This window comes from Callionymus lyra, chromosome 6 (genome assembly GCF_982586985.1).
Source record: "Callionymus lyra chromosome 6, fCalLyr1.hap1.1, whole genome shotgun sequence".
Lineage (NCBI taxonomy): Eukaryota > Metazoa > Chordata > Actinopteri > Syngnathiformes > Callionymidae > Callionymus > Callionymus lyra.
In genome coordinates this window covers 29917059-29932228 of record NC_141823.1, presented here as the reverse complement: position 1 = coordinate 29932228, position 15170 = coordinate 29917059, and the positions used below count along the sequence as shown (strand labels likewise).

Sequence of the window (15170 nt, the reverse complement as noted above, 5' to 3'; positions counted from 1 at the left end):
AATCAACTATTTATTTATTTTCGCTGAGCAGCAAAACTGACATTGTGTTATCCAAGTCTTTCTATCAACAAAGTGTAAAATGTTGATTTATTAATGTGTGTAATGTAAGAAGGGCTGAAATAAAACAGTGTCTAAATCTATCTGCGTTCTTTAACCGGAATACCATGTCCGGATTTGCATCATCCCAACATCCAGTTTCGGCCATGTTGTTAGCTGATAAGAGTTTTTTGAATGAAAGCAAAAAATGCAGTTTTGGGCCATTTTAGTCCAAATATCATTGGTGGCCAAACATGTTGTGCATCCCTGCTATTTATCTAATGCCAGCTGATTGATTATCTTCCGTACACAACAGATTATGCTTGACCACTGCATGGATGTGCTCCCCCACAACCTTGTGTCACTTCCTATGTTCCCCCAATACTAGATATATATTAAATAAATTATATATTTTGTGTTTGTGAATGGATGTCTTCCTTCTTCCACCATTTTCAGGTAAAGCAGTGGTATTGACTATGAATTCTCAACAGAATTGTAGATACAACAAAGCCTTAACAACATTTCACAGCTCTTCTTAAAATCGTACTTGGCTGACAGATAAAGAGATAAGCATCAACATCCATTATCTATGGACAAGAAAGCTATTAGCATGCTACACGGAGATCAAGAGTTACAGAGTACAACAAGTGCTGCAGTGCTTTTCTGATCCATGTGTGAGAGTGAACGCTAAATCAAATCACATGCAACCAAATTTAATCAAGGACTAAATCGGCACGGACACTGGTGAAGCAGATACTAATACATAGAGTGAGTGGGAGGTCCAGAACTTCAAAGAGCCTATATATGTAGCATGCGTTACATAAAAGTGTGAATATAATGTGCCATCGCTAAGAGACGCACACCAAGTCAAGAGAGTTAAGAGAATGACACTATCATTAGCTATCATGACTGGAGCCTCTCGTCATCTAGAAGATAACTGGATAACGATAAAATAACACACAGGTTTTATCATTTACCCCTATTTGAGTTAGTTTCCTTTGATTTTACCACTGCTGCCAATGTTTATAATTTCTTTTAAAACTAAAAGAATGCATGCTTATCTTTTTAAAGTCAATAACATCAAGGACAACTGTAGCACTAGTGGGTGGCAATGTTACCTCCAGAAGAATTATATTTTTTCTAATAAAGCCAGATCCAAACGGCTCATATTCAAGCTCTTGAACTTGTCTGTATGTATGTTCTGATGACTCCAATTGTACGTAAATTACGGAAGTTCAGAGAGTCATTTTCATCTAGAAAACACAAGGGTCCAATTAAATTAAAAAATATGAACGAAAATTACTTCCTAAACCACCTGAGGAAAATCTGGAAAGTTTGCAGTTTACATGCAAATAAATTATTCACACTTGCTTTGATACTCACATAGATAGATAGATGTACGTAATAGTTTGACCAGCCTTTACTTTCATATTTAAAAATATGCTTTTTCAGGTTAGATAGTTTACTCAGATATTTGAGGGTAACAACATTTATAATTTTAGTTTAAAAATATCTCCACAAACAAATGTTATTAGTTTCATAATAAGATTGAACTTAGTGACATTAGAAATTGGGTTATTTTGGATTTAAATCTGGTTTGTACTTAGATAGTTGTCCACCAACCATTGAGATATTGTGTTTATATTGCATCTTAAGTAACTCCTCCCTGCTGCCATCAGACTCCACAACAAGAACACAACCAGATAATATTTAACAGCACCTTTTCTTCTTGTTATTTTTGTAAATATGTTAGTGTATGTATATAATATAGGGCAGATTTTTATTCTATTCTATTTAGATTTTTTTCATTTTATTTTTATTTCTGGGTTTGGGTTCTGGTCTGTTTTTTATTTTTGTATATTGCTGTTTAAACCGAATTTCCCCTCGCGGGACAAATAAAGGATTCTGATTCTGATTCTGATTCTAAACCTGTGCGACATTATCTGGATGATATCAATTGAAATGAAAAGGAAAATCAAATGATCAAATGACGACTAAGCTGACAAGGCAAAAAAAAATAAAAAGTCCGTTCTTGGATCTCGTTCCTAACATGAAAACTGCTGACATGTTATTTCACTGATCCAGAGAAAAGCTGGATTTACACTTCATTCTCTCGGGTTAAGAGGATTCTAACTCTAGACGCATGAGGGTCTGATTTGCCAGTCGCTGAGAGACTACACTAATGATTGAGATCAATGATAGCATTCGGCAAAAAAGGAGTTTGTAACCTGATGTATTTGGTCATGGGGCTTTTTTCTTTTCACTTTCAGACTTGGGACTGGATTTGTTCCGAGAAAAATAAGGATGATGAATTTCTTTTAAGTGTTTGGCCATAAGGTATCACCATCTATATTTGATCATAGTGTGAAGATGGCTGCTCATTCTCTCCTGAAAATCACCTCCGGCTGTTGCTGTCACAGTGGCAAACAGTCCGTCTCCTGCGCTCGGCTATTGGAATAATGCCGAGCTTCACCGCTTGATTACATCACGGATTCCAGTCCTGGCACAGAAGAGACTTTCATGTCCTCGGTACAAGCACGAATGGGCACGATAATAACCCCTCTGCAAAGTCTTCTTCACATGCATTATCCTTGTCGCCCGATCCAACGTTACAGTTGCTGATGTACGAATAGTGTGCAAAGGCCGGCTGTAGCACAGTCCACTTATTCACCTCGTCTTGACGTGTTAAGATCAAGTGTCAAACTTAAGTGGGACTAGAAAATGCCAATTCTTAAATTAAAAATATATTAAGGGTGACCTGCAAAAGCGTGTCTTGTGACTTAACGGTCGTGTGATTTTGTTACGCCCAAACTTCTTGTAATTATTCTTAGAGGTCATCAATTATTGAAAAAAAAAAAATTCACAGCGTTTCTCGAAAAAAACAAAACACAATAAAAGCCTTCCCTCATGCTGTTGTGAAACGCACAGATAGACAGGAGATGAAAAGTAGAAACTTTTCTTCAGCGGGGAATAAAGACCACAAAGTCATTGCAGACAAAACAATATTAATATTATAGTGTCTGCCACATTAAGCAGCAAAGTGTTTTCCTCTTTGTTCCAGCAGGGAAGACTCTCAACCCAGTGAAAGTAACTGAGTGCTCCAACATCAACACCGGATCTTGCAGTACCTGTAGGGCAGGAGGTCTGCTCCAAATACATTTGCAGAGGGTTACTTCTGACTCAGTTATCACTGGATCCTCTCCTCATCCAATTAAGGAAAACCATGTTTGACCTAACAGTAGATCGATATCTTAATGAAACCAAAGGACAAATTGAGGTATTGTTGATGTGAGGTGATTCTTGTAACAAACTGTTTTCTATTCATCACTTTCTCCATGTTTTTCTAAGGTAAATTCAACATCTTGGTTTGTGGGCGAGGGGGGTTGTCAAGGAAGGAGTGGACAGGGAATAAGGTCAAAAGTTAAAACAGCAATTAGCGTAATTCCCGTAGGAATACAATGTTTTAATTAGAGTTGTTTGATTGTTTCGTTAATGATAGGCTAGAAAAGACACCAGGATAATGAGACCCCTTACATAGGCTTTGATGTCAACACACTATCAATAACATGATGATTCATTCATTGCAAGCAGAAGTGATGATTGCTTTGAATTAAAGCTTAAATCCCTTCAGGGATTTATATATTTTAAGGCATGTACATGTGCTTGTTATATGTATTTAAGTGATAGTTCAACCAAAATTCAAACTTCACTTATTTTCTACTCACCCTCTTGGCGACTTAGCCTTATCATCGAGGCTGAATATGAACCTGAGTTCAGGTTGCTAAATTAAAATGAACATACACTTTTGCCAATAACACTAAAAAGGAACAGATTACTCAACCATTAGCTGACATGAGAGTGGGTAGAAAATTAGTTTGAATTTTGGGTGAACTAACCTTTAAAATAAGTGCAAAAATGGATCGATTATGAAAACAAACCAATCGTTGAATATCACCAATAAATCACCGTTTAAATTCATGAATGTTTTTGTCAATAAAAGACAAAAACAGTGAGAAATACATGGACTCTTAGTATGAACTCAAATGTATAACATGAATGAGGGACACAAATTTGCTTTCACACATTACTCTTGGGGATTCACTCCCTTTTTTTTCACCTGCAAATATTGTCCTTGCTTTCAGTTCAGAATCATGACATTTAAAGAGTCCCTCCTGCAACCTGTAGACTGCGACTTGCCACAGGTGCTCCTTGCCAAACGAAATGAAAAAACAAAACAAAAACAGTTCACATTCACTGTGTTCATTTTTTCAAAGATTCTATCCTATTATCACCACACGAAATGCATGAAGCAACTAACAGCAATACAGCAATATAACCAATTAACCACGAAACCCAGCATATGGCATGATTCATTCAGAAATAATATCTGCACGGGGAACGTTGTGGTTCAATTCTATTTTATAATTATTTAATGATGAAATTTTTTATAGCTGTACAATATTTGCAAAAAGTAAAAATACAAACATTTATGATCGTTAAAGAGATGAAGTCATCCACATTACATTCTGGATTGCCTGCTAGTATCCTGTTCTGAATGAGGCCTTTGGTGTTTCTATGTCAGCCAATCGCTTATATCAAGTAATTTTGTTATTAATATCTAAATAATTTATACTGGAAAACTACAATAGTTCTTAACCCATATGGATTTCCTGTCTTTGGTTTTCCTAATAACTGAGCAAATTATTTCATTTAGAGGGGCAGCTAGAGGCCCTGAACATTTCCTAATGCAAGGATTTACTTTACTTGCTTTTCTTTTGACATTTGTGAATTATATAAATTATTATTGTGGAGGAATAAGACACACATTCATATATTAATGTAAAATAAATGGGTGTGGGGTTCTAAATTTATTTAATTAATTAGTATTAATGAAAATGTTTTATTTGATAGAACTTTGACAGGCCTTTAACACCATTGTTCTCAAGTTGCTGTCATAAGCAAAAAACAGGCTATAATGCCAGCTGCAGCAGAAGTGTATGTTGATTATAGTTTAAACATAGATCAAAATGGATCAACCTAGAATCATATCATCCTTTATACTCTCACTCTCTCAATAAGGAGTTGGCTGCTAAAGGAGTGTCTTCCTCATTCACTTGATGGGAGGGCCGGCCTTCTCAGCTCCACCAGTACCACTGAGTATTTCCTCCAGTCTACAGGCTCGAGGAGCGATGAGTCCTCGTTTGTGAATGACATTCCAAATATATGATTTACTCACGACTTGTTAAAAGTCGCATATTATACATATTTTCAATTTGGCCATTTAAAAAAAAAAAGCTTTTAGGTTGACTTTAAACTCTGAAAAGAAGCTCAGGCTTAACGCGTCAGATGCGCTTTCATTCTCATCTGTGATCCGCTCAGACGCAGAGCGCGTCCTGAGCCGCAAACGCATCACAACCTGCATCCGCTCCTCACTGCGCTCCCGCGCGCGCACCCATGTTTTACAGCAGAATAACTCAAACATGAATACTTTTATTCTCATCTCATCTACGAGAGGGGAAAGGAACGTGACACGGGTTTACTCGAACATCATCCATGTCATTATCACCCTTTTCATGGGTGCGTCAGAGTCGTTGATTTGGAGTCTCGCGCACGCACACGCAAGATTGGAGGACACTTATTCCTCAAACAGGGGGATTAAAAATAAAATACAGGATCGACACTAGGGCTGTCCCGGGAGGTTTTACAACTGCCCCACACCCCGGAACACTCACCTGATATGCTGACAATCCAATTGGTTTGAAGTAGGATCAGTATTTCCCAAAGTATATCCATTCTCTGTCCTCATTACACGAACATTAGGCGCAGATTCGGATTCAAAAGTAAACGCAAAGAAGAGATGAAGGTTCTTTTTTTTATCAGTTCCTCTGTTCTTTCAAGCTGGATCCCGCAGCACACCTTCCTCCAGGTACTCTGCTCCAAACCACAAACATAGCAGGTAACAAGCAAAAGAATGAACAGCACCGCTACTCCGTCCACGACACTCCACTACACCATGGATCCACAGAAATGATTTCCACGCAGAAAAGAAAGAGGCTCCTCAGTTAACGGTTTCTTAATTCCACAGCCAAGCATCCGTCCATGACCGAGCGTCCCGTGCTCTCAGGAGAAGTCACACATGGTCTCTGGGTTTCAGTCTGGCTCGGAGAGAGAAGCAGAGGAAGGCAGCTGGAGTTTGCGGAGTGAGAGCGAATCACCTCTGGAAGTGAGAAAGTCCACACCTCCTGCGTACCAGCCTGCGAGTGATGGGACTTCCCTTTGACAACGCGAGCCGTGAAGTTGCGCTCGATCAGAGTGAGCGCTTCCTGTCGGTGCTGTCAGAATAAAAATAAAAAAAGGAAGAAAGAAAAAAACGTTTACGGGAATATGATAATTTATGAGTTTTAAATTAAAAGAGGAAGCAAGTGTCTTCTTGGCGGCTGAATGCATATATAAAAATCTCTTATCTGAATAATATAATATAATATCTGTAAAATATATATATATTGTTAATTTATATTTCTACAAGGCTATATAAATTATGAATATTTTTAACTTATAAAGGCTCAGGATGTACTTCTTACTTTTATTATATTATCCATAGTAATAGAGGTAGTGTGATTGCACATCAGCATCATATGAGTCATCATTCCAGAGGTTACACTTGTGTGTTCTATATTTATGTTTATACACAACACAACAGGTCGGCAATCCACCTTGTTTCGATTTTTTGTTTTAAATTCTCCAAATAATGTTTAACGGTGGGCAAAATGTACAATCTCACCCAACAAAAGAAAACACCACCATCTCGAAAAAAAACAAAAAAAAACGACAACAGATGAGAAATAAAATAAGTTAAATAGGTTCAAGGTTTTGAGGTTCAAGGTTTCTTAATTTTTCTATTTATTTTCAAAAGGCTAAAAACTACATCTCAACGAGTTCGTGGGATAGTTTGTGACCCTATAAATACTCAAATAGGACATCTAGCACACTTTGGATACAATTATATTTGGTAATACAGATTATTATATATTCTTTTCTTAAAGATATTCAATATTCTTGCAAGTTTTGTTGCTTTAAGAATCATGAATCTCTGTTTAGCAAACAATGGCGATCCTACATTGAATAACTACCCGGGCGAGAGTGCTTTCCCCATAATGCTAATGGGTATAGGAAAAAATATAGATGACACCTGAACAAAAAGAAAAAAGAGATATTGTTGATTGCTGGAAAACACAAACAATTCCATTCCAATTTCAAACCAGGGACTTCACTCTCATGAGTGTCCTGCTTTATCTATTGATCTATATCTATATGTAAAGTTACTGTAAACATAATGGTCCCTAATACCTGGACATTTAAAGGATTATATAAGACAATGCTACTCACGACACCCCCCAAAAAGTAACGCCCTAATTTGCTGCCTGGTTCGCCTATGCCTTGTAGCCATAACCTCACATCAGATCCTCCTTTTTTTCAAAAAAGCTTCTGTTCTATCTGTCACATTTCACGCCTTTGTTTCACGAAGGAAGATATTTCAACTACTTTTAATGTAAGAGCCTTCACTGAGATGTCTACAAGAGCTTTCTTTGATCGTGCAGTCACAGATCCTCTTACTCCCTCGCTGAATGAAAGTGTGCTTGAAATTGCTTCCTGTATACATGCGTTTTCATGCATTGTTTCTTGCCGATTGTATTGCCACTGATTTTAACATAGATTGACTGTCAGTATATGCTTGCTCAAACACATTCTGTGTTGAGGAATACGCATCTCATCTGATCCGTCTCCTCTATTGAAGCCATTCTCAGCTCGATGGCGAAGACGAAAGGACCACATTGACATCAAATATTAATTCCAGTAATGTCGCCGCAAATGGCTCTGCAGAAAAGTAGCCCGCTACAATGGAAAATGTGCCTCTAAACAGGCACCATGACCGTCTATTAAATCAATGAATGAAACCATATGAGAAAATAATCCATCCTTATTAAAATAAATATTGTTTAAATATGTTTTATTTTCCCTTTCAAAACACATTCTATATGCATTTGAAATCCACTTTCATGTCACAAGAAATGCTTCTGGTCTTGAGCATTATCGAGAGTTTAAGATGGAGGATGGGTCATGGCTCTTATCTGAGGAGATAGCAGGAACAATGTTGTCTGAAGGGAGATACAAAGAAGAACATAGTGATAAAATAGATTGTGTTTAAATCTGGATGACTTCCTGATTCAAACATTCTTATCCCACTTTACTGGAACGCAAACTGTGATCTTTTTTCCATTTCATTTGTTCGCCGGCAACCACTGAGCATGATTTAATATATATATAAAATACAATTAAAACACACTTTTTTTTATCACCTGGCCAAGCACAACTTCCTCATATTACAGAGCATTTTTGCCGTCTGTCCCTTTGGAGCAAAGTACTTTCATAACATCATCCAGCTACAGAAAAAATGGATCTTGACGTAGTTTCTTCATTTAGATATTACAATTTTTGAGGATATTATTACATTATTTCATGGATTTCTAGAGGTACATATCCAACGATGAGACATACTGAAGTGTCCATGTGTTATGAGGGCTAAGTGTCCTTTGATCTATCCTAAGTCAGTAGACAACAGTCTCTTTAACAAATCTATCGTACATTTCCTAGATTCTAAGTTTTAATAATTAAAGCCAATAACTTTTTTTGTTCTGCATCAAATGCTTCTTTCAGGTGTTACGTTCCAGTTCATTTTTTAAATGCAACCACACTTCAGAACAAAGTATGACACAAACCATTTGGTCAAAGGCATCTTGGGGATAGGGCCAAATTAGCTATTTTACTCGATAAGAAGCACAACACAACACTTTTATATGGGTTTGAAGACAGGCAGAGGATGAATCAGAGGCAGATCACAGAATTAATGGTTTGTCATGGAATCCAGTGGGACTTCTGATTCTAAAACTGTAAGCTGTGGTTAATATTGAGATTCTGACAGCAAGATGTGCAACATTAAAATACAAATGTTACATTGTCTATTATTCGTCCGCAACTATTACTTAAACAGTATTTTCATTTTGCTTCCTGAATTAAAGTAAGTAAGTAAGTAAGTAATATTTTTTTATATAGTGCTTTTCGAGACCAGGGTCACAAAGCGCTTAGACAATCAAAACAAAACTCAAAAAAGTACATACTTTAAAGATCAAGATAATACTGAGAACAACACATGAGTTCGAGAAATTCAAGGAAAAGCCTGAACAAATAGAAACGTCTTAAGGTGTTTCTTAAAGGAGTCAGTAGTCTCCATCAAGCGCAAAGAGAGGGGAAGATCGTTCCAAAGCTTAAGAGCAACAGCCTGGAAAGATTTCTCTCCTCTGGTCCTGAGCCGTGTGCGTGGATCCATAAGTAGATTCTGATCCACAGACCTCAGAGCCCGAGCTGGGGTGTAAGGCTGGATCAGATCAGTGATGTAAGGAGGAGCCTGACCATGAATAGCTCTGAAAGTAAGAACCAGAATTTTAAAGTTGATCCTGAAAGAAACTGGAAGCCAGTGAAGAGTTTTAAGGATCGGAGAAATGTGAGTTCTTCTACTTGAGCGGGTCAGAATTCTCGCTGCAGAGTTCTGAATCAACTGCAGACGAGACAGCTCCTTCTTGTTAAGACATGAAAACAAACTGTTACAATAGTCCAGACGAGAAGAAACAAACGCATGGATTACAAGCTCCAGATCATGTTCCGACAACATTTTCCTAAGTTTAGAGATTTTTCTCAGTTGAAGGAAACAGTTTCTGGTCAGTTTTCTGCAATGTCGAACAAGAGACATGTCTTTATCAAATACAACACCCAGGTTTCTCAGGCTCAGTTTGACAGACTGACCTAAGTCACCCAAGTACTGACTCAACCCTGGAATCTTATCATCAGGAGCAATCACCAGAGTTTCAGTTTTGTCCACATTTAGCTGTAAAGTGTTTTCGCTCAGCCATTGTTTGATTTCTAGCAAACAATTGACTAAGCTGTTCAGCCTTTGGGGCTCAGTTGGGTCAAAAGAGCAGTAGAGCTGGATGTCATCAGCAAAAATGTGATAAGAAACATCTGGAAATCTCTGAATGATTTTACAGAGGGGAATCAAGTACAGCAAAAACAATAAAGGACCCAGAACAGAACCTTGAGGGACTCCACACAACAGATCTGCCGATTCAGACCTCATTTGATTGGCAGATACACTAAAACTGCGCCCAGAAAGGTAAGATGAGAACCATTCTAACACAGACCCAGACAGTCCCACTTCATCCCTTAGTCTTCTCAGCAGCATCTGGTGATCAACTGTGTCAAAGGCTGAGGATAGATCCAAGAGCACCAGAACAGTGAATTTACCCGAGTCAGCCGACATCATGATGTCACTGGACACTTTCAATAAAGCTGTCTTAGTAGAGTGAGGTTTACGGAAGCCAGACTGAAACTTCTCATGGATGTCGCTCCAGGAACAAAGACAGCTGCTCAGACACCACCTTCTCCAAGATCTTGGACAAGAAAGGGAGCTTAGAAATAGGCCTGAAATTACTGAGGTCAGTTGGGTCTAAGCCTGGTTTTTTGAGCAGAGGCTCCACAATGGCATGTTTAAATGCATTGGGAAAAACCCCTGTGGAAAGGGAGAGGTTCACCATATTGGTAACCCAGGGGCCAATTACATCAAATACTTTGATAAAAAGCCTACAAGGAAGGACGTCATCTGAGCAAGAGGATGGTTTCATCTTGTTCACTAGTGCTGAAATATCACCCAAAGATACAGCAGTGAAGGAGGACCAAGAGGAGGAGATGGGCTCAGAGACAGTAGGGGTTCCAAACAAAGGGGGAGAGATTTTCTCTTTGATCAATTTAATTTTGTCAATGAAAAATCTCAACAATGCATTGCTGTCAGCTTCACAGAAGACAGGCGTGATTTGAGGAGCAGGAGACACAAGAGAATTAATCGTGTCAAACAAAACTTTGGGGTTTTTCCTATTTGCTGCTACCAGTTTTCTGATGTAATCAGATCTAGCAGTTTCTACCATCTCATTGTAAGAAGTCAACAGATCCCTGAGGTGAAGTCTGTGCACCTCAAGTTTAGTAGACTTCCAGAGACGCTCAGTCTTTCGACAAAGTCTCTTCAGAGTCAGGAGATCTTCATTTGTCCAAGGGCACCGTTTTTTCTGAATTTTCAAGTTCGATTTAACAGGTGCCACTTGATCCAGTATTTCAACACAATGACCAGTGAAACAGTGAATCAAACTGTCCACGTCTGTGCAGTCATCAAAGGAAAGAGCGTCAAACATAGCAGAAAAACTGTCTGCAGTATCGGCTGAGATGACACGCCTCTGAGACCTAACTTTCAAAGGCTTAGGTTCAGTGATGAAGTCCAGGTTAAACAAGACAAGAGAATGATCACTCAGATGGACATCATGTACAGATACATTAGAAATGGCCAGGCCAAGAGTAAAAACTAAAGTCAAATGTGGCCTTTTTGATGAGTGGGTTCAGAAACATGTTGCTCAAAATTAAAGGCTTCAGTTAAAGTTAAAAGTTCTTTAGCAGAACAAGATGTGACGTCATCAACATGAAGATTAAAGTCTCCAAGAATAAGAACAGATTCCATTTGAATAATGGAAGATAAGAAGTCACTAAAGTCTTTCAAGAACATCGCCGCAGGACCAGGCGGGCGGTAGATTGACACACAATAGAAAGGACTTGTAGAACCAACCAAGATCATCTGAGATTCAAAAGAAGTGAATTCCTGTGTCTGAATCACTTTGCAAGAACAACTCTCCCTAAAAACAGTAGCAAGACCTCCCCCACGACCAGAGAGGCGAGGCTTCCCCAGGACAGCGCTCCCTACTGGACAGAGTTCGTTCAGATGAATAAACTCTTCCTCTCTCTGCCAAGTCTCAGAAAGACATAATAAATCCAAATTAACTCTTGTGAAAAGATCATTAAGAATAAAGGATTTATTAGTAATGGAGCGAACATTAAGAAGTCCCACATTCAGCACCGATGACGTCACTGACGACGCCGCGTCACTGACAGGCGCGCAGAGCGGGATCTTTTGAAGCGAACAGCGGTCACGTGGGTACCAGCTGTCACTGACGTTCAACTCGGTAGTAAAAGCCGAATTAAAGAGAGGAAATGAAAAAATCTCACCACCTTTCGTTGAGGTCTGGACAGACGGCAGCGCTGATGTGTCATCATTCTCTTCAGCGAGAGGAATGTCGATCAAACATCGATGACGTTCGATGACGTCAGAGTTGTTCCGAGCGATCGCGACTGCGCGTCTCATCCTGACCTGTACTCCAGACCGACTCGATCGCTTGTGGAAATCGCCCGGTACCCAAGAAATCAAACGATATTCCACAGAGTCTGAGTCGATGAGAAGCGGAGCCGGAAACACGTTCACCGGACGTTGGTAACTGTCGCGAGTGAAGTCCTCCATCGACTCTCTGATGTTGAAAAGAGCATCACGATCATAGATCATAGATGCTTGATACATATCTTAAGTGATATGAGCATAAAATCCGGACAAGTAGTCGTTAAAACGACTGTTTTTGGCAATTATTGCAGGAGCTTACGTTCAAGTAGCCGATCAAAGGCTCACCGGAAGCGGAAGTGAAACACACACAAATTCAGGCTTTCAAGGTTGAAGTACACGCATCATGCTTGTGATTGTGTTTGCTTTTGCAATCCAACAATATGTCAGCCTGTGGAGTTATAGTACAGTAGTATAGTAGAGTCAAATATGCTTGTATTCACGTGGATATCTGACATTGAAAGGAAAGTCAAGGTTAGTTAAACCTCCAGCAATGTTGTGAGAGGGAATTGTGTAACCTGTTTTTGCTCCAATTTTTCGTGGTCTAAATTATTTTCTATCTTCACTAAAGATAGATTTCTCTCAAATATTGTTCATAAATTAGTCTAAATCACTTTACTGAGATAACCCATCACATGTATACATATTAGGATTACAGCATTGATATTGCACAGGTATGTCTTAGGCCAGCCATAATAAAATACCATCCTAAAATATTCAGTTTGATCACACAGCACAATACCAACTATGTCTAAAGTTTTAAGGGAGCAAACAATACCTATGCTGACAGCTGGAAGCTTTGTCATGGCTGTTGACCTTGAATTTATTATTTTATTTATCAACCATTTGACCTCTCCAAAGGCACTTCAGAGAGTTTGGCAGTACATCGACCCGGCGTCACAAACAATTGTTGTGCCACTCATCCATGACCATCACCTTGTGCCCGTAAAGCAAATTCACAGAGCTATTGAAGGGGTGCATAGCAACAGGCAACCATCAACAACCGGATCCGCTCAATATGACATCATATTTTTTAGAGGCAAACATAGTATATATATATATATGCAAGTTAAGAGCCTTTTTAATGATAATGTTCAAAAAGTGGAAGTCATTTTTTTTTTTGTATTTGGTTGTTTAAGCTAACATTCTTATTGAATATTCTCTCACCAGTAGACCAGTGGACCTTTTTACATTTGAAGAACATTATTTACACAGGTATGCAGTCAAAACTTATTTAACATTAAAGAAAGAGAAATTAATCTGATTCTCTGCTACCTAAACTAATCTCATCACATTCATGCATTTGATGGCTTCAGATTTTAAATATTTGAATATTAATGGGCAACTTATGTGTTGATTTGAGTGTCTCTTCAATAGATGTTGGACCTCTCTGTTGGAACAAAACTCTCTTTTCATAGAAATATTTACAATAGAAAATGTGCTTAAGTTCCGGCCACTGAAAACACAATTCTTGTTTAGCATAAGCATGCCCACACTGCTGTGATTGGTCAAGCATCAAGGTTTTTCTCTGTGCTTAATCCTTATGGCAAGTCTCCAACTCAAAGTGTTTTGTTGTATAAACAAAGCAGGGTGTGATTGCAGCTGCCTGGAGGAGAAGTGAAGAACATTATTACGCCATAATGGACTTTGCTTCATCCCTTTTTTTTTTATTAATAAAAAATACTTTAGCATCAACTTTGTTCCTTATATGACCAACCAAGACTTTTCGATCCTCTGCGTATTCTACAGAAAATCCATATATTAAAAATCACATTCACTTACGGTTAAATGTTCCACCTGGGATATAAGAGAATGAGTACTTTAATCAGAATTTAAGTTAATTCATTAAGTTTCAAGCAATGCAACCTGGAGAAAAAATGTTTAAATACTTTATGGCGTCAACAGAATGTGCAAATAAAAAAATATGTGTAAATAGTTTATATAATTCACTAAAATGAGAAAACACTGCCCTGTGACAAATTAGATAAGAAAGTTACATAAATCTCTTCTTTAGCAATGAGGGTAAAAAGGCCCTGTAATGCTGATACTGGACCTTTAAATAAATCCTCTATGTATAAAAATATCTTTGACCTACAGCCAGCAACTTTTGGTCCTTCTTCTTCTCTTTCTTATTGTATTTTATGTTCCTCATCCTCAATTATCTGATGTCTGTAAAAAATCACTGCAAAGAAAACTACACTTTCTGCATAAGCCTGTTAACTCGCAAAATGACCTCTGACTCATCTGCTTGTAGACGGGTTGATGAGGATCAGCTGTACAGTGTCTCTCCTTTACATTATTTTTTTGCTAATTCAATGAAACCTGGTATAATCTTCACTGAGAGTGCCATCTAGTGGCCTTTCAAACTCTTTAATGATACAGCATCAGCTGCTCCATGAGGCCTCATCAACCCATCACTAGCGTTGACTGACCAGTTGAGTTATTAACATAAGGTTCTTTAAGAGCTACAAAATAATTTTACTTCACGCTTCCCTGGACATTTTTATTGCAAGCAAGGTCTCAATGGTGCTTTTCCTTTTGGATGAAACCATGCTGCTGCTCACTGATGGTGACTTATCCTCTTATCCTTGCCTGAACAACTCTTCCCTGCAACTTTATGGTGTGCCTAATTAACTTAAATCCTCTTGAAATAATTCTGAGCATCCCTTTTTTTAAACTCTATTGCTCCATCGTCAGAGATTTTCTCTCACCTGCTGCTGTTGTTTAACTCTGCTTTAGTGGGGCCAGCCACCTGCTGGCAGGGTGAGGAGACTCGCCCAGTATCTAACAGCCGTGAATAAATAGTATTTCTGTC

The 15170-nt window shown here is 38.4% G+C and overlaps 1 protein-coding gene across 2 annotated transcripts in view; it reads right to left on the bottom strand.

Annotated features, from left to right (window-relative positions):
* ca10a (carbonic anhydrase 10 (inactive)a) overlaps positions 1 to 6325 on the bottom strand; it is a 178102-nt gene extending 171777 nt beyond the window's left edge. Inside the window, exon 1 of one of the 2 annotated variants that reach the window (XM_087794657.1) lies at positions 5769 to 6325. In XM_087794657.1, coding sequence (XP_087650783.1) covers positions 5769 to 5829 — 61 coding nt within the window. In that variant the 5' untranslated portion in view covers positions 5830 to 6325. The remainder of the gene's footprint in view (positions 1 to 5768) is intronic. The other variant, XM_087794658.1, reaches the window with a different exon arrangement.
* Between the last annotated feature and the right edge of the window lie 8845 nt (positions 6326 to 15170).